At 41.0% G+C, this 20,786-nt stretch overlaps 1 protein-coding gene and 1 pseudogene across 1 annotated transcript in view; one reads left to right on the top strand and one right to left on the bottom strand.

The window, feature by feature from the left end:
• Positions 1-20,786, top strand: part of OIT3 (oncoprotein induced transcript 3) — a 38,742-nt gene that overhangs the window by 3,523 nt on the left and 14,433 nt on the right. Inside the window, exons 2-6 of the mRNA XM_055275806.1 lie at positions 1,419-1,793; positions 3,130-3,237; positions 8,141-8,263; positions 13,312-13,434; positions 14,878-15,038. Of these exons, the coding sequence (XP_055131781.1) occupies positions 1,419-1,793; positions 3,130-3,237; positions 8,141-8,263; positions 13,312-13,434; positions 14,878-15,038 (890 nt within the window). The remainder of the gene's footprint in view (positions 1-1,418; positions 1,794-3,129; positions 3,238-8,140; positions 8,264-13,311; positions 13,435-14,877; positions 15,039-20,786) is intronic.
• Positions 19,147-20,195, bottom strand: LOC129481030 (nucleophosmin-like; annotated as a pseudogene).

The following is a 20,786-nucleotide window of genomic DNA, read 5'->3' as shown; positions in this document are numbered from 1 at the left end:
ACCTCAGATGATCCACCCGCCTCAGCCTCCCAAAGTGCTGGGATTACAGGCGTGAGCCACTGCACCTGGCCAAAATGTTGTTTTTCAATGTTTTCATGACATACAATAAAATGTTTTGGTTGAGATATTTGTCCTTGTAATTTATGCACTAAATATGTATGCCTGAGAAACTTGACTATATGACAGCTAGGATAATAATGCCATGGTTAACTGTGAATACACAAAGTTGTTGGTATTTTCAATAAGCTGGTAGAATATATACTAAAATTCACTTTGAGAATATTTCTGGTAACTACATGCTAGTATACTGTGTATTTCAAAGTAGGTGACATGTGCTCGAGGCCTTTTTCTTTTCAGTGGAATGAGCTTTTACACATTCCTGATCAAGTCAAACTTTCTAATAATGCAAAATTCCACCTATAATCTTCTTTACAAATGGCCAGCCAAATATTTTTTTGAAAATTTCCAAGGATTGGGAAGCTAACTGCACTGTGACACAGCCTCTCCATGACTGGATAGCTGAACTGAAATGTGCTTTTCCATAATTCGTTTTTGTTCTTGTAACAGAATAGCTAGTTCCTCTTCCACAAGCCTATTCCACGTTTTTTAAAACTAATATGCGTTTTCTTCAGTCTTCTTTTTTCAAAACGATAGTTCTCAACTTCTCCTGTAAATATTTTTTAGGACCCCTTCTAAGTCTGGTCAACTTTCTCTGAACAAGTTTGTCAATTACTTTCATCAAATACAGTCTCCGGCTGAGTGCCAGGTTCATGCCTGTAATCCCAGCACTTTGGGAGGCTGAGGCAGGAGGATCACTTGAGCCCGGGAGTTCAAGACCAGCCTGGGCAAGATGCCAAAACCCTATCTCTACCAAAAAAAAAAATACAAAAATTAGCCAGGTGTGGTGGCATACGCCTGTGGTCCCAGCTACTTCAGAGGCTGAGTGGGAAGGATCACTTGAGCCCAGGAGGCGGAGGTTACAGTGAGCCATGATTGTACCACTGCACTCCAGCCTGAGCGACAGAGCCAAACCCTGTTTCAAAAATAATAATAATACAGTCTCCAGGTATGAACAAAATACTCAGAGTATGGTCTGACTTGTGCAGAGTTCAGTGAGTCTTTAATCCTAACCTCCCTTGGTCTGAACAACTATCCTTCTATCAAATAATTACTCTGGATAAAAATTCAGTTCAATGCTAACACTTAACTTTAGATGTGAAATAATTTTGAAAAGGGCATTTATGCAACATGTTTAAATCAACCCGAGGAAGCTTAAACAGCTGTTTTTTTAGGACCTTAACTAATTTCTCTCTGGAATTCAAAAATGTCCAAATGCAAGACCAAGAAGGTGGACTTGGGCTGTTGGTGGTGTGATCTGAAACACTCCAGGTACTCTGAGGTATCTTTTTCATTTCCAGCCCTAGATCCTTGTTCTGCTTACATCAGCCTGAATGAGCCCTGGAGGAACACTGACCACCAGTTGGATGAGTCTCAAGGTCCTCCTCTATGTGACAACCATGTGAATGGGGAGTGGTACCACTTCACGGGCATGGCAGGAGATGCCATGCCTACCTTCTGCATACCAGAAAACCACTGTGGAACCCACGCACCTGTCTGGCTCAATGGCAGCCACCCCCTAGAAGGTGATGGCATTGTGCAACGCCAGGCTTGTGCCAGCTTCAATGGGAACTGCTGTCTCTGGAACACCACGGTGGAGGTCAAGGCTTGCCCTGGAGGCTACTATGTGTATCGTCTGACCAAGCCCAGCGTCTGCTTCCACGTCTACTGTGGTCGTGAGTACCTTCCCTGTGCTCTTTTTCTCCACCAACAAGGCCACAAGTGGAGTCCAAAAGTGCCAATTATAGGATATGCAGTTACAGTGGCAACTATATCTCAATCTGAACAACATTGATGTGGGGCTAAAGATACATCTGATTTCTGAGATCTCTTCTTAGAACTTCTGAAAAATTCCTGAAGAAATAGAAGGGGAAAGGAGCTATGACTTTGATCAGTTCTTTTTAATTTTGTCTGAATTCCATTCAAACAAAACATTAGAAAATGAAACATTGGGCCAGGCGCAGTGGCAAATGCCTGTAATCCCAGCACTTTGGGAGGCCGAGGCAGGTGGATCACAAGGTCAGGAGTTTAAGACCAGCCTGGCTAAGAGACCAGCCCGGCCAATATGGTGAAACCCTGTCTCTACTAGAAGTACAAAAATTAGCCGGGCGTGGTGGCAGGCACTTGTAACCCCAGCTGCTTGGGAGGCTGAGGCAGGAAAATTGCTTGAACCCGGGAGGTAGAGGTTGCAGTGAGCCGAAAATCATGCCATTGCACTCCAGCCTGGGTGACAGAGTGAGACTCGGACTCAAAAAAAAAAAAAAAAAAAAAGAAAAAAAGAAAATGAAACATTGATTTAGATTATCTAAATAGTGGATTTCCAACTTTTGAGTATGGAGAACCCCTTTTTAAGATAGATAGATAGTAGATAGATAGATAGATAGATAGATAGATAGATAGATAGATAATCAGACATCCATGTGGTTGGATTGTGTTTAGTGTCCACTGATTTTTTTAAGTGATATACAATGGGAAGAAGTTACTTTATGTCAGTAATACTTTTAATTTCTGTGTTATTAATCCTGTCAATATCTGTATTCATTTTAAAAATAGAGCACTAGAAGAGTAGGACATAACACTTTCTTAGTCTATAGCTCTTATATGGTGAGGTTTTAGATTTGCAGAAACTCTATGGCCACTCAAAGGCCTGTGGATCTGAAGTTGGGAATCATTGATCTAGATGACAGAAGATGCCCTAGTTTGTTATTTTCCATTGGTTTATATAAACCCTGAACAATGAGGATTCCCTTGATGGTGGCTGGAAACTCATCCCCCAGGCTGCACTCATGAGGCTCTCTCAAGAATAGGGTCAGCTGGATGCAGTGGATTACACCTGTAGTGCCAGCTACTTGGGAGGCCAAGGTGGGAGGATTGCTTGAGCCCACGGGTTCGAGGCCAGCCTGGGCAACATAGGGATACCACCCCCCCAACCCCCCACACCATCTCTAAAAAGAATGAAAGAGTGTCTTCTGGTCGCCTCCTCTCATGAAGATAATCTTTATTCTTCCACAGATTTTTATGACATCTGCGACGAGGACTGCCATGGCAGCTGCTCAGATACCAGCGAGTGCACATGCGCTCCAGGAACTGTGCTAGGCCCTGACAGGCAGACATGCTTTGGTAAGAAACTCATCAAAGGTAGAATCAGGCTATTAGGATCGAAAGGACAAATAAAAAACTCTTCCTGCCTCAGAGCACCATCATTTTCCCAGTTTGTGTCTCCAAACACTTGGAATGATATTTGCTTTTTAGTTTATGCCTGGACCAAAAGCCCCACGCCAAATCTGTATCATGATTAGGGACAGCGGAGAATTGTGCCCTCCACTAGAGTAGCCAAGGTGGCCATGGTGCACTTGAAATGTGGCTAGTGTGACTGAAAAACTGAATTTTAATTTTATTTTATTTTAATTTTAAAACTGATGTTTGGCCACGCACGGTGGCTCGCACCTGTAATCCCAGCACTTTGGGAGGCTGAGGCTGGCAGATGGCTTGAGCCCAGGAGTTCGAGACCACCCTGGGCAACAAAGAAAAACCTCATCTCTACAAAAAATATGAAAATTATCTGGGTATGATGGCATGTACCCGTAGTCCCAGCTCCTCAGGAGGCTGAGGTGGGAGGATCACTTGAACTTGGGAGTTCAAGGTTACAGTGAGCCATGGTTATACCACCGCTCTCTAGCCTGGGTGACAGAACAAGACTCTGTTTCTAAAATAATAATAATATCTTTAATATCGGTTATATATCAAAGTGAAAATATTTTGCATATAATTGGGTTATGTAAAATATATTATTAAAATTAATTTCACCAGTTTCTTTTAAAAAAATTTTAATGTGACTAGTAAAAAATTTTAAATAATGTAATTTGCTTTATATTTATGTTGAACAGCACTGTTCTAGAATTATCTAAAGACTTACTCCTCTAGCGTCACTGATATAATTTTGGTTGTTCTGAGTAGCAAGAAAGATGAGTCAGATTGTCTGTAGGAAATCTAGAGTTCTTGAATTTTATATTGTGTTGTCTATAACTAGAAGAGAATAGAGATGAAAACCCCAAGATTGAATATTATCTCTCTTTCTCTTTAATGTTATGAAGCTTTTTGGATTCAGACTCAAATAGCTTTAAAACAAGTCTAGAGAGAAAGGGGAAGATTGCCCTACCCTGGTCCCCCAAGAAGAACAGTAACACATCAGGATTGAGGTAGGAGATTAAGGTGAAAGGAGCATAAAAGGCTTATTGGTTTTTGTTTGTTTGTTTGTTTTTGAGACAGGATCTTGCTCTGTCGCCCAGGCTGGAGTACAGTGGTGCGATCTCAGCTCATTGCAGCTTCGACATCCTGGGCCCAAGCAGCTTGTTGTTTTAGAAAAGCTTTTGCTCTTCAGTCTCCTAAATGAGCCAGGGGCAATGGCTCATGCCTCCTCAATCCCAGCGCTTTGGGAGGACGAAGCAAGAGGATTGCTTGAGGCCAGGAGTTTAAGACTAGCTTGGGCAACATAGTGAGACCTCGTCTCTATAAAATAAAAATAAATTAGCCAGGCGTGGTGGCAGCCTTCCAAAGTAGCTGTAGTCTCAGCTGAGGCAGGTGGATTGCCTAAGCCCAGGAATTTAAAGCTGCCGTCAGCTCTGATTGCGTCACTGCACTCCAGCCCGGGCGAAAGAGAAAGACCCTGTCTCTAAAAAAAAAAAAAAAAAAATCATAAATACATCAATAAATAAAGCCTCCTAAATGAACCCCACTGACCATCCTGTGGAGCATGTTTCGGCCTTGCCATAGGAGTTGTTAGGGGTCTCGTGTTGTTGATTTTGAGTATGTGATTTAATGCTAAATGGCTTGGGGTAGGAGCAATAGTGGTTCCTGAAGTCTCTGCCTACCCTCATGTATTTCTGTTCAAAAATATTTGGCTTTATTTTAAGCCAGGAGTTGTTCATGCATTTCTTTGCTTTTGTTTTAATATAACTTTTGAAGAGGTAATACATTTAAATGGTTCCCAAATTAAACAACGTGAAAAAGTATACAGCAAACTGTCCAGCTCTCAGTCACCCTCTTGCCCCATTTCTCTCTTCCCCAACTCCATCCCAAGGAAACAGTTGTATTATTTTCTTATATGTGCTTCCAGGGTTTCTACAGTCAGATTTAAAAAGGCAAATATATATATATATGTGTATTAGCCTGTTCTCATGCTGCTAATAAAGGCATACCCAAGCCTGGATTTATAAAGGAAATTTATAAAGGAAGGAAGTGTAATTGACTCACCGTTCCACATTGCTAGGGAGGCCTCACAATCATGGCAGAAGATGAATGAGAAAGCAAAGTCACATCTTACATGGCAGCAGGCAAGAGAGCATGTGTAGGGGAACTCCCATTTATAAAACCATCGGATCTCGTGAGACTTACTCACTACCAAGAGAACAGTGTGGGGGAAACTGCACCCATGATTCAATTATCTCCACCTGGCCCCACCCTTGACACGTGGGGATTATTACAATTCAAGGTGAGATTTGGGTGCAGACACAGCCAAATCATATCAATATGTTTACTTATTGGCCATTTTTAAACATCAAAGGTAGCATATCATTCACATCTCTTCCTTAATTTATCTTAGACAGTCTTTTTCTATCAAGGCCCCAAGTTCTTATGTGGGGTCTGTGGGACTTCAGGGAGATGGTGAATCCTCTGAAATTGTAGACAGTGTTTTGTTTTTGTGAGCATGTGTCGATTGTCCTATAGTTTTTATTTAAATGTAATAATTTTAATTATTTCTTTTAAATTATATAATTTGTTCAGGCAGCATACAAGAAAATAATATAACAGACACTCATGTACCTAGATTTAACTAGAGTTAAGTTTTGCTTCCTTTTTTTTTCTTTTCTTTTTTTTTTTTTGAGATGGAGTTTCACTCTTGTTGCCCAGGCTGGAGTGCAGTGGCACAATCTCGACTCACTGCAACCTCCACCTCCCAGGTTCAAGTGATTCTCCTGCCTCAGCCTCTAGAGTAGCTAGGATTACAAGCACCCACCACCATGCCTGGCTAATTTTTTTGTATTTTTAGTAGAGACAGGGTTTCACCACGTTGGCCAGGCTGGTCTTGAGCTCCTGACCTCAGGTGATCCACCCGCCTTGGCCTCCCAAAGTGCTGGGATTACAGGCGTGAGCCACCGTGCCCAGCCCCCTTTTTCTTTTAATTTAAATAAAATTTCGTAAATACAATAAAGCCATCCCACCCCATCCTGCTTTCTTCTCTCACCCTCCAGGGGTAATCATTGTTTTGAAGTTAGCATATGTTCTTCTCTTCCCATTTTAATGCTTTTATTATTTATGTATGTACCCATAACAAGAGATAGCATTGTTTTGTGTGTTCTTAGAATTAACATAAAAATGATACCTTACCCTATGTGTGAGATTTTCTCTAGCAGGTACTGGGGCATAGAGTATCTTTACTGGCTATAACAATAAACCCCCAAATAATGATGGGTTAAATAAGTAGAAGTTTATTTCTCTCTCATATTTAAAAAAAAAAAGTCAGTCCTAAGAGAGGAGACCACCCCTCATATTGTCTTATGCCTAATTTCTGCCTCCAAAGAAAGAAGAAGTAAAAACTAAAAGGCAGAAATGAAATCCACAAGCAGACAGCCTGGCGCCACACCCTGGGCCTGGTAGTTAAAGCCTGACCCCTGACCTAACTGGTTATGTTATCTATAGATTACAGACATTGTATGGAAAAGCACTGTAAAATCCCTGTCCTGTTCTGTTCTGTTCTAATTACCAGTGCATGCAGCCCCCAGTCACGTACCCCCTGCTTGCTCAATCAATCAGACCCTCTCACGTGGACCCCCTTAGAGTTACCCGGGAGGCAGGGGTTGCAGTGAGCAGAGATCGCACCACTGCACTCCAGTCTGGGTGACAGAGACTCCGTCTCAAAATAAAGAAAAATCTCACTATGAGATTTGGAGGGGTCAAAACCACAGCACCTGGTTTGAGGAAGTTTTACACTTTTTCAAATGCTCCTGTCGGCATCACAGATGCTTTATCAGACCTAGGCCAAATTTTCCATCAATTTCTCAGCTTCGAGTTTCCCCACACCAGGTGGGAAGTGTAAAACCATACTTCAGCCATGGCAGAGCCCTGGCTTGGGGCTTCCACTGTTTGTGAAGGCTTTTCTTTCTCCTAGAGCCTTGGGCAGAGTTTCCTTATTGCTTCCCTGGGCCACTGGGCAAAGTTCTTCTCCCCATATCATTGAGGGGATACATTTTCTGGGGTCCTAGACTTAAGCAGGGTTTCAGTCACAGCTTACCTCCTCTCCTGGGGCCAAGGTCATGCCTCCTGTCACCGCATGGGTGTTTAACCTCAGTCCTTGGTTTATGTCCTACCTAGGCCTGTTATTCCTGAGGACCATGACAAATTTAGCTCCCAAGCTTCCCTTTCCTTATTTGTAGAAAGAAAAGCGTAGACATTTGCTGCCAACTGTGCATTTTTGTACAGCAAGAGTCCACACCTTTCATCAGATTCTTAAAAAGGTTAGCAATCATTGCTTAAGTACAGTGTGAGAATATACTAATTTTAAAAACGGATTTCAAGGGCAATAGTTCATGTCACAAAAGAAAATTGCCTTACAAAATATTTTATCAGCTATTTCCTTCTGTAATGTAAGCTCCTTTCATGACTCAAAACAATTTACTTTTTAAGTTTGTATTTATTTAGCAATTTCTCAAAAATTGAAATTCACCAATACAAATAAGTAGGTATACCCAGGACACAAAATGAACTTCATTTTCCCATTGTTTTTCCCTGAAGAGAAGGTAATTGGCAAGCAATTAGGTACCTTCCACTCAGCAAAGGGCAGATGAACCAATAACGTGGTTGAGGAGTTCAGGTGGATGGGAGTGATGATACTGGATCAGAGGGGGAGCTGGGTGGTGGAAGGTGCATCAACAGTATCTGAAAAGATGTGGAAATTCTGCCCGGGGGGTCGGGAAAAGGCTGAATCACTCAGCAGTATAGAAACAGTATGGTTTCTCTTCTGCAGATGAAAATGAATGTGAGCAAAACAATGGTGGCTGCAGCGAGATCTGTGTGAACCTCAAAAACTCATACCGCTGTGAGTGTGGGGTTGGCCGTGTGCTAAGAAGTGATGGCAAGACTTGTGAAGGTGAGAATGGGCAAGAAGGGACCCAAATCAAGAGCCCAAAGGAAGCCACTGGCTTATTCTCTGATGTTCAGGAAACTGCCTTAGTGTCCGAAGAGAGCAACAGTTTGGCTGTGCAAAGAAATGACAAAAGGGAGTACTCATTGAGAGTACTCATGCTGTGGACAGAATTCAGTTTTGATTTTGTCTCTAAGATTTAACAAGAGGGAATTTTGCAAGAGGCAGAAAGCCACATTTTTATATGAGAAATAAAAATAGGGTGTTCTGGCCAGGTGCAGTGGCTCATGCCTGAAATCACAGCACTTTGGGAGGCTGAAGTGGGAGGATCACTTGAGGCCAGGAGTTTAAGACCAGCCTGGGCAGCATAGTAAGACACTATCTCTACAAAAAATTAAAAAATAAAAATTAGCTGGGTATGGTGGTGCATGCTTGTAGTCCCAGCCACTCAGAAGGCTGAGGCAGTAGGATTACTTGAGCCCAAGAGTTTGAGGCTGCATTAAGCTATGATTGTGCCACTGCACTCCAGCCTGGGCAACAGAGAGAAAATATCTCAAAAAAAAAAAGAAGGGGGGATATTCGGTATTTCTCAAACTTTAATGTGCCCACGAATCACTTAGGATCTTGTCAAAATGCAGATTCTGATTTAGTAGGTCTGAGATCAGGTCAAGATATTGCATTTTTAAATAAGTTCTAGGAGTCACCTATGCTGCTGGTCCAAGGAGCACACCTGGACTGGCCAGGTAATAGAGGCAGTAGCATAACCACCGGCCGACAGCTGTGTTTCCCAAACTTCCCTGCTGTTGAGAAGCACCTGGGGCTTTTACACTTAGCCCCTCCCAGACCCTCTCCTGGAGCCTTGGCTTCAGGGGAGCTAAGATGGGGCCTGAGAGTTTGTGTTTTTAACAAGTTCCACGGGTAATTTTTATCATCTTGGAAGTTTGAGAAACTGGTTGACATGAAACCGTTTCCTCTCCTCCCCATATGCTTTGTGTTTATGGGAGAGGAATACAGTTTGGGGGGGATAAATAAAATAATCTATTTTATTTTACTTTTAGATCTATTTTTAATAGCCGACATTTTATAGGACTTTATACATTTATATAACTAATAGCAAAAAAGAATTCATAATATATATTAAATAATTGAAATGGAAGTTGCCTACCATTATTATATGAAACTTAGATAATATTCCTTCTCTAAGGCATATTTACCCTTGCAAATTGTCACAACTAAAATTCCATCACTTCGGCCAGGCACAGTGGCTTACACCTGTAATCCCAGTACTTTGGAAGACTGAGGCAGGTGGATCACTTGAGGTCAGGAGTTCGTGATCAGCCTGGCCAACATGGTAAAACCCCGTCTCTATTAAAAATACAAAAATTAGCTGGGCGTGGTGGCAGGCGCCTGTAATCCCAACTATTCAGGAGGCTGAGGCACAAGAATCACTTGAACCTGGGAGATGGAGGTTGCAATGAGCCGAGATAGCACCACTGCACTCCAGCCTGGGCAACAAAGAGAGACTCCAGCTAAAAAAAAAAAAAAAAATTCCATCACTTTTACTTTAATAAGTCAGAGTTCTCATGACACCCTGCAGATTATATGGAGAGATAAATGGTGTAATTATTATTATTTACAGAGGACATATATTTGTTCCTTAGGATAATTAAATTTGTGGAATAATAGAGTTGTGGTACTGCTTACAAAAGTTCACTTTATTCTAGCAATATTCAAAATAATAAAATACTACCCCAAAAGGAAAAATTATGGCTAGTGTCCATATTTTATTTCATGCAACAAACTTTGCATTATTAACTGAGAGACCATTAACCAGAATATTAAATTACTGTTCCTTATAATAAGTCTAAATATATTTTAAACTTTATTGAATAGGGGTAATATCCAGAGTCCTCCTTAAATCTTAATTATTTTATGTAATAATCTTTGCATATTTGAATGTTAATAAAATGTTCCATAAAAACATTTGTAATTATTTATGAGTACTTTATTGGAAAGATTGCAGTTAATCCTCCCTTATATAATCTTAAAACCTAATAACCATAACTGAAAAAATATTTTAGGAGAAGATGAAAATTAAGTGTGAGTTATACTTTAGAATTAATATTCCTGTTTATAACCCTTAAGTTTTATTGATAGTTCAAACATACATGTTTCTTTAGCTAAGCTATGTGATAATTATATGTTCTTTTTTTTTAAAAAAAAAAAGGCCCTTTTTAATTTTTTTTTTTTTTTTTCAGATTCAGGGGGTACATGCACAGGTTTGTTACATGGATATATTGCTTAATGCTGGGTTTGGGTTACTATTGAGCCCATCACCCACATGGTGAATGTAGTACCCAATAGGTAGTTTTTCAACCTTCACCCTGCTCCCTTCTCCCACCTTTTGGAGTTCCCAGTGTCTTCTTTTTTTTTTTTTTTGAGACAAGGTCTCACTCTGTCACCCAGGCTAGAGTACAGTGGTGCCATCTTGGTTCACTGTAGCTTCCACCTCCCTGGGCTGAGGTGATCTCCCACCTCAGCCTCTTGAGAAGCTGGGACTACAGGCGTGCACCACCATGCCAAGCTAGTTTTTGTATTTTTGTAGAAACAGGGTTTCGCCATGTTGGCCAGTCTGGTCTTGAAGCTCAAGCTTCAGTCTGGTCCTGAGCTCAAGCAATCCACCTGCCTCGGTTTCCCAAAGTGCTGGGGTTACGGGTGTGAGCCATTGTGCCGGGCTCCCTGTGTCTATTTTTATATAGTTTGTATTTGTCCCATCTTTATGTCTGTGTGTACCCATTGTTTAGCTCCCACTTACAAGTGAGAACATGCAGTATTTTTCTGTTCCTGCATTAATTCAGCTCTTGTTAGTTTTTAAGTAATTTTTATTGTTTTGTTTTACTTATTTTTTATTATTATTAATTTTTTTTTTTTGAGACAGAGTCACACTTTGTCGCCCAAGCTAGAGTGCAGTGGGACAATCTCAGCTCACAGCAACCTCTGCCTCCCAGGTCAAGCAATTCTCCTACCTCAACCTCCCGAGTAGCTGGGATTACAGGCACCTGCCACCATGCCTGGCTCATTTTTTTTTTGTATTTTTAGTAGAGATGGGGTTTCACCATGTTAGCCAGGATGGTCTTGATCTCCTGACCTCATATTCTTTCACCATGTTGGCCAGGCTGGTTTGAACTCCTGACCTCACACGATCCACCTGCCTTGGCCTCCCAAAGGGCTGGGATTATAGGTGTGAGCTACTGCACCCGACCTGTTTTGTTTTATCATAAAAGTGTAGAAGAAAATATAGAGGAGCAAGAGAAAATAATTTAAATGACCCACAATCCATTTGCCAGATATATCCATTCTAAACCATTTTGGTATATCTTCCTGAGAGACTTAAATATTTTAAGCTAATTTAAATTTTCAGTTTATTTTGTATTTTGTATTTTTAGACCTGGAAATATCCTGAATGAACATGTAGTGCAACCTCTTCATTTTACAGATATTGAAATTGTGACTCAGAGAAATAAAGTGACTTAAGGAAGGTAATTTTTCAGGAAAAAAAGTGCTATTAATGTTCATTTTAACATCTTATAGCATATTTTTGTGCTTTCTTCTATAGTATTATATATAATCTTCAGCCATTTCAAAAGCCTCTAGGTGTGCTTTTATCCTTTAAAAATATACAGATATATAATGGCCGGGTGCGGTGGCTCACGCCTGTAATCCCAGCACTTTGGGAGGCTGAGGCAGGCAGATCACAAGGTCAGGAGATCGAGACCATCCTGGCTAACACAGTGAAATCCTGTCTCTACTAAAAATACAAAAACAAAAAACAAAAAAACATATACAGATGTATAAACTGGTATTAATCTCTTTTAAGTGTTGCAAAGAGTAATTTATTGCCATATTTTTCTCTATAACATTTCACAAAAACTAATTCATTCTAAGTTAATTTATTGATGTTCCAAATAACTGCTTTTTAAAAACTATTATTGAACTGAGAGAGTTATAGCTATAACTGGAAATCAGCTTTTATCTTTTCCTGAGCATCTCAGATATTTTGAAAACATTCCCTTTCTTTACTTTAACCTAGAATAGGGGTCAGCAAACTTTTCTCCAAAGGTCAGATGGTAAATACTTTAGGCTTTGTAGACCATACAGAATCTGTAGGAACCACTCAACTCTGTTCTTGTAGTGAGAAAGCAGCCATGAAGGTAAATGAATGCACATGGCTATGTGCCAATAAAACTTTATTTGTAATAATGTGTGCAGATTAGAATTTGACAACCTCTGACCCAGAAGATAATGTCCAAGTCCCACAAAGGTAATTTTTTTTCTCTGTTAAATTTTAAATCACCTTGTAGGTTCTTTAGTTTTCAATGGAATATTTTTCCTTTTTGTCCATTTGGCTTGAGTTTGCTTTTTAAACATGTAAAACATTAAGAAAGGAAAATTAAACAAAATCATCCCGTGAAAGGACCATCACCAAGGGTTTGGTTGAATGGACTCAGCATGTTGTCCAGGCCTCGTTTTTATAGCGTGCTGTCAGCCCAAAGCCCTTTACCCCCAGTTCTCTTGTCCTAGATATTTGAGGAGAGGGCCAGGTGACCCAGCCAGTCCACAATAAGTCAGACCCATCCCGCCAGTTCAGGTGAAGTTATATTGTGTCAGTCTCTTTTACATCAATAATGCTCTATAAAATGTCAAATTGGGTAGATTAAATGTTACAGCAAATAAGAAATGACTTTTGGGTCCTAGTCCTAAAAACTCAACCCCAGGCTAACCATGAGAAAAACATCAGACAAACCCAAACTGAAGGACATGCTACAAAATTCCTGACCAGCTTAATCGGGTAGAGTTATGGATGTTGGAAGATTGCTCTTTGTAGCTATGATAGTTCATAAACATCCTTTGAGGTCTTGCCCGAATGTCTCAGTCACTAGGTTAGGCACCAGGGATGCTGCCATAAGTTAAGTATAATCCCTGATGCAAAGTGCCAGAATTCTTGGGGTAGAGGGTTGCGAAATGATTCCCTTTTCTGTTGGTTTCTACTGCAGACATTGAAGGATGCCACAATAACAATGGTGGCTGCAGCCACTCTTGCCTTGGATCCGAGAAAGGCTACCAGTGCGAATGTCCCCGGGGCCTGGTGCTGTCTGAGGATAACCACACTTGCCAAGGTAATACATGGGGCAGGGGGGCTTATCTCTACTCTGATTACACTTCTTCCTCTCCCAAAGCTCTTTGTCTTCCTCCCGCAAGTGTGTCAGGGTTCTTGTCTTTTAGAACAATGGCTGTTCGAGCAGTGTGTATTGCTGAATCATCACTCTGGAATCATTTAACAGAGATCTCTAAGAAAAGAGTACCAAAAAGTTAACTTTCCTTTGCTGTTTACCTTTGATTTTTGACTACTTTCTATGGTTAGTTGTATGACTAATACTCAATATGGAAGCACAAGACATTGATACAGCTCCTGTCTTTTCTAACAGGGTTGAAACTAAGTGAACTCAGTTGAAAGGCCTGAGGAACATGTTCTTCTCCCTACACTTAAGATATGAGGGTTAACAATCCTCTGAGAATTATTTTCTGGAAATCTAATTCTTTTTTTTGGCAGTCTCACTCTGATGCTCAGGTGGAGTGCAGTGATGTGATCTCAGCTCACTGCAACGTCCACCTCCTGGGTTCAAGCGATTCTCTTGCCTCAGCCTCGTGAGTAGCTGGGATTACAGGCATGTGCCACCATGCCTGGCTAATTTTCGTATTTTTAGTAGAGATGGGGTTTCACCATGTTGGCCAGGCTGGTCTCGAACTCCTGACCTCAAGTGAGCCGCCCTCCTTGGCTTCCCAAAGTGTCGGGATTATAGGCATAAGCCACTGCACCTGGCCTGGAAATCTAGTTCTTGATGTCCAGAATATTCATTCATTCATCTAACAAATATGTAATGGGCACCTATTTCTGATTTCTTTGCACGATACCATTGTTATGATATGTCTTCATGTATTTGACTCTGACAGAACCCAAGTATTCTTTTCAGGATACTTGCAGAGTCTAGAGAAGAACCTGGGGATGCTAAGGAGAAGCAATCTTTTTTATATTAAGGTAAAGTGGTGAAATTTATAGTCAGAGTTTATGGTTTCCTGAGCAATGCAAGGACAATTTGGAAGCCTTTCCCAAGTGCACTAACACTGTTTTTATTGTCTCTGTTTTACGAGGCAGTAATTAATGGTAAAGTCACAGCAGTATCATTATGTACCTTAGGCCTATATCAAAGCAGCACTTTTTCTGTATTGCTAATAAATTGTGTTTGTGCTGAAAGTTAATATCTTAGGTGTTTCAGTTCACAGACTTATGCTGGCTACACTTCGAAACCAATGTTTGGTGAATTGAAAGTTGAACCTGGTATTTCCTAATTCAGGGAACCATATATTTGAGGAACATTATTTCACCATAATCTTGGGAGTTAGGAATAGTTGTTTTATTCACCAACTTGTTTTCAGCCCCGCTGATTTCCCTGGGGATGGAACAAAAAGCTCAGGTTGTGTGAGGGTGAAATTATTTCTCCTAAAAGCCTTCCTCCTGATTCAGGTTTCCTGGCTCTAACAGCGGCCCCTTTTCTCTGCAGTCCCTGTGTTGTGCAAATCGAATGCCATTGAAGTGAGCATCCCCAGGGAGCTGGTTGGTGGCCTGGAGCTCTTCCTGACCAACACCTCCTGCCGAGGAGTGTCCAACGGCACCCATGTCAACATCCTCTTCTCTCTCAAGACATGTGGTACAGTGGTCGATGTAGGTTCCTCCTGGAGGGCACTTGGGAGGTAGTGGACTGAGGTATGCCAAGGGGCTTGTGTCATCGATGAGATATTTACACACAAAAGAATTGAGCTCAAATTATCTTATGTCATTCATTTAACCAACGTGTTATTGAGCATCTGCTGTGGTCTTGGCACTGCGAAGAATTCTGCTATTCCTGTTTTCAAATAGCCCCATCTCTCCAGTATGCGCAGACATTTTCCTGAATGCATCAGTACCAGTGGTACTGGGAGGCTGGCTACATCCTCTCTGACCAATTATTTTATTTGAAGGAAGCAACTAATACAGTTGATGGTTCATTTGTGGTGCAGTGAATGAGTTCAAGTATTGAACCAGGTTGAGTGAAAAGGTTTATACTTTCATCCAAAAATCTGCACACAGCCCTGGGCTGGAGAGTTAGAAATGTATGAAATCCTGCCTTTTAGTAACTTGCACAGCAGAACTGAGGTGACAACACAGAAAATGTTAGGAAAGGATGAACAGCGAGACAGATGACAGGTCCTGTAGGAGTCCAGTCAAGGGACAGAGACAGGAGCAGTCAAGACAAGTGGGACTTGGATCCAGGTGGAAGTGTGTGTGTGGTGTACACAGCAGAGAGGAAAAGAAAGGGCCTTTCAGATAGGAAACAAGTGAGCTAGTCTCTGAGGGGGGATATGCAGGCCTGTGCGGAGGTGTGTGGAGAGTGCAGCCGGACTGGCCAGGAATTCCTACTGGAAAATGAAACCGGAAAAGTAGGTGGTGCGGGCTGAGCTTCCAAAGGCCTGCCTTGTGTGCTAGGGTGAGCCGTCTGGATTTGATCCCACAGAAATGGGTTTAAGCAGGGACTGTGGTGATGAATGCCATGATCTGACAGCAGCTTGCAAGATGGATAGAGCAGAGGGGGCCTGCATGTGGATCAGCACGGAGGCCTTTGCGATCCTTTGGTTAAATGAATATTTATTTATGACTCTAACTAAATGAAAATCAGAAAGCTGATTCGACTTGCAGTGAGACAAGTGGGGGATATTCAAGGAGCAGGCGGTCCCACTTGAGGTAAGTTACGTCGATCGTATCTGTGGATAATCAAATGGACGTGCCGCATGGTAGGTTGGCACTATTCTCCCGTGCACGGCAGAGCAGAGGAATCTGGTGATAAAGAGCTGAAAACCATCCGGTCAGTGCCACAGCCGAAATTCTGAGTGTGCAAGAGTTCACACAAGGTCGTGCTGCCGCAGTATCACCAGGTCAAAAACTCCTGAAAGAATCATAACAGGTGGAAGCTGTCCTTTTCTAAAATACCAGAGCTTTGAATTTGCTGATTCTACATAGATCAGGTATTATGAGTAACACTCCAAAGGAATGTGTGGGGCTGCCCAAGAAGTAGTGTGTAAAACTGCTTTTTGTTTTTTGTTTTTTGTTTTTGAGATGGAGTTTTGCTTTTGTTGCCCAGGCTGGCAATGGTACAATCTTGACTCACTGTAACCTCTGCCTCCAGGGTTCAAGCAATTCTCCTGCCTCAGCGTCCCAAGTAGCTGGGATTACAGGCTCTGCCACCACGCCCAGCTAATTTTTGTATCTTTAGTAGAGACAGGGTTTCACCATGTTGGTCAGGCTGGTCTTGAACTCCTGACCTCAGGTGATCCACCGGCCTCAGACCCCCAAAGTGCTGGGATTACAGGTGTAAGCCACTGCGCCCAGCCTTTTTTTTTTTTTTTTTTTGTATTATTTTCTTATTTATTTAAAAGTACACAACAAAGAGCTAGGTAGTATAATACCAATAGTTAGAATATAAAGCCATGTATAATAATCGGCTAATTAGGAGGTAGAGAGAAGTTCTAAATGAGAGCCATCTGAGTTTAAGCTACAGTTGATTCTTGTTTTTCACAGTAGTTATGTTCTACAAAGCTGCCACAAGCAATAAATTAGGGAATACTGAAGCTGATCTCTTTAGCAATTAAGCATTGCTCATAGGGGAAACACTGGGTTAGGTTCCTGTAATCCTCTGGTTACAACATTTTTATTAACTGATCAGTTAACAATCTTGTTCTGTGTGTGCTTCTGTTTAAAGATAACTTATTTAACATACATTATAGATTCATTAACATTGCACTCACGGCCAGCAGCACTCCAACTCATGTCTGGAGTTTATCAAACACATATTTTCCCACTTTCCCTGTAAGGATCTCATAGCCTCCTTGTGCTTAGGATCACTAGACAGCCCATCTGCACTGCATTTGGGGTCCCTTTAAACAGCAAAATCACCCACAAAATCACAAATATGCAAAAAACATGCCATTCTGTAGATCACAAAAAGCATCCTGGTTTACAATATGAGAGCTAAAACAAGAAGGCAGTGGTGCCTGTTGGACCTCAGCTGGGAATGTGCCACTGTGCACGTTCTGTGAATAACCTCAGAAGCATACTGAGTACTGATTTTGGGGTTATAAATAAATATTAGCTGCTAGGTGAATTCACACATACTAAATCTACAAATAATGGGCATCAACTGTACATGGTAAACCTGGGGGGCTTCATAGAAGAGATGAGTTTGAGTGAGGCATTGAAGGACGGGTAAATGAAGATGGGAATGATGAATGAGGAGAGATGTCAGCCCCTAATGAGTTCTAGTCTCATCACACTCGTCCCTTCCTGACCACAGATCATTTCTTACTCTCATATACCATACTGTCTTTGAAGCTGAGTTTTATTTTTATTTTTAAGTTCAGGGGTACATGTTCAGCATGTGCGGGTTTGTTACATAGGTAAATGTGTGTCACGGGGGTTGGTTATACAGATTATTTCATCACCCAGGTATTAAGCCTACTACCCGTTAGTTATATTTCCTGCTTCTCTCCCCGCTCCTACCTTCCACTCTCTGACAGGCCCCAGTGTGTGCTGTTCCACACTATGTGTCAATGTGTTCTCATCATTTAGCTCCCACTTATAAGTGAGAACATGTGGTATTTGGTTTTCTGTTCCTGTGTTAGTTGGCTAAGGATAATGGCCTCCAGCTCCATCCACATCCCTGCAAAGGACATGATCTCATTCTTTTTTTGTGGCTGCAAGTATTCCATGGTGTATACGTACCACATTTTCTTTACCCAGCCTATCATTGATGGGCATTTAGGTTGATTCCATGTCTTTGCTATTGTGAATAGTGCTGCAGTAAACATACACGTGCATTGCATGTGTCTTTATAATAGGACAATTTATAATCTTTTGGGTATATACCCAGTAATGGCATTGCTAGGTCAAAGGGTAGTTCTGTCTTCAGGTCTTTGAGGAATCACCACACGGTGTTCCACAATGGTTGAACTAATTTACACTCCCACCAACAGTGTAAAAACATTCCTTTTTCTCCACAACCTCACCAGCATGTTATTTTTTGACTTTTTAATAGTAGCCATTCTGACTGGTGTGAGATGATATCTCATTGTGGTTTTGATTTGCATTTCTGTAATAATCAGTGATGTTGAGCTTTTTTTTCATATGCTTGTCGGCCACATGTATGTCTTCTTTTGAGAAGTGTCTGCTCATGTCCTTTTCCCACTTTTTAATGTTTTTTTCTTATAAATTTGTTTAAGTTTCTTGTAGATGCTGGATATTAGACCTTCATCAGAGAAAAAAATTTTTCTCCCGTTCTGTAGGTTGTCTGTTCACTCTGATGATAGCTTCTTTTGCTGTGCAGAAGCTCTTTAGTTTAATTAGATCCCCTTTGTCAATGTTTGCTTTTATTGCAGTTGCTTTTGGCATCTTCATCATGAAATCTTTGCTCGTGCCTGTGTCTCGAATGGTACTGCCTAGATTGTCTTCCACGATTTTTATAGTTTTGGGTTTTACATTTAAGGTTTTTTTTTTTTTACTCTATTAAAATACTGAGTTTTATTTCATGTGTATATTTTTGTCTCCCCACCATTTCCATGTCCAACCACCGCTACTACTATGTCCTATCATAACATTCCATACATACTTAAACCCAAGCAAAGGGTGGAGTTCCATCTTTAAAAACTAAACAGGCATTTTGGACAACACATTCTTGGCAATGGAACCTGGACAACATTTATCAAACACGGTAGGGAAAGTTCTCACTCTGCATTATAAAAAGGACAGCCAGATATCAACTGTTACAGAAATGAAATAAGACGGAAAATTTTTAACAAATTGTTTAAACTATTTTCTTAAAGAGACTTCCTCCACTGCCAGAGATCTTGAATAGCCTCTTGGTCAGTCATCCGGAAGCAATTCTTCACATAATTGATGAACTTGGCTGCCACTTTGGGAAGAGAATCACCTTTTTCTATACTTGCTTGCATTTTTGCTTTAATGTCTTCTACAGAGCTAGGTCCTTTTGGTGTTTTAGGAGTTTTTTCCTGTTTTTTGAAGAATTCTTGTCCTTTTGATCTGGGTGTTGATGATGGTTTTGAGTCTTTTCCATTCTCATTTGACTTTTGTACATTTTTGGCTGGAGTATCTTGTATAGATTTCTTCACTGGTGCTTTTTCTTCAGCTTCCTCATTATCTTCATCATTATCATCATCATCATCATCATCGCCATCATCTTCATCATCATCATCATCGTCATCATCTTCCTCAGCAGCAAGTTTTACTTTTTTCTGTGGAAACTTGCTACCACCCCCAGGGGCAGACCGCTTTTCAGATATACTTAAGAGTTTCACATCCTCCTCCTCTTCACCTTCTGACTCTGCATCTTCCTCCACAGCTACTAAGTGCTGTCCACTAATATGCACTGTCCCTGAACCACACTTCAACTGTAAGACCACTGGTGGTGTTATTTCAAAGCTCCCAAGGGAAACCATTGGCTATACAGACATTTTCAAAGTTGCCAGTGTTACTTTAATTGGACTGCCTTCGTAATTCATTGCCTCTGCTTCAACAATGTGCAATTCATCCTTTGCACCAGCCCCTAAACTGACTGTTCTTAAAGATAACTGGTGCTCATTTTCATCATTATCCACCTTAAAGTGATAATCTTTGTCAGCCTTAATTCACAAATGAAAAGATAGTTCTGGGGCCTCAGGGGGCTCATGTCCATGTCCATCGAATCTTCCATCGGGTGGCGGCACGCCCTTAGGTGGGAGAGAAGGCAGACTGAGATAAACGACCACTGCTCAAGAGAACAGCTGCACAGGACAGAATCACACCAAGGTACATTTAAGTTTTTAACCCATCTTGAGTTAATTTTCATATATGGTGTAAGGAAGGGGTCCAGTTTCAATTTTCTGCATATGGTTAGCCAGGTATCCCAGCACCGTTTTCTTATTGCTTGTTTTTGTCAGGTTTGTTGAAGATCAGAGAGTTGTAGGTGTGCAGTCTTATTTGTGGGTTCTCTTTTCTGTTCCATTGATCTGTGTCTGTTCTTGTACCAATACCATGCTGTTTTGGTTACTGTAGCCCTATAGCATAATTTGAAGTTGGGTAGCGTGATGCCTCCAGCTTTGTTCTTTTGCTTAGGATTGCCTTGGCTATTCAGGCTCTTTTTTGATTCAATATGAATTTTAAAATAGATTTTTCTGCAAAGAATATCAGTGGTATTTTAATGGGAAAGCAGTGAGTCTATAAATTGCTTTGGTCAGTATGGTCATTTTAATAATATTGATTCTTCCTATGTATTTCCATTTGTTTGTGTCATCTCTGCTTTCTTTAAACAGTGGTTTATAGTTCTCCTTTTAGAGATCTTTCACTTCCCTTGTTAGTTGTTTTCCTAGTTATTTTATTCTTTTCGTG

The sequence above is a fragment of the Symphalangus syndactylus genome, chromosome 4 (assembly GCF_028878055.3).
Source record: "Symphalangus syndactylus isolate Jambi chromosome 4, NHGRI_mSymSyn1-v2.1_pri, whole genome shotgun sequence".
Taxonomy (NCBI): Eukaryota; Metazoa; Chordata; class Mammalia; order Primates; family Hylobatidae; genus Symphalangus; species Symphalangus syndactylus.
This window is presented reverse-complemented; position numbering and strand designations above follow the sequence as displayed.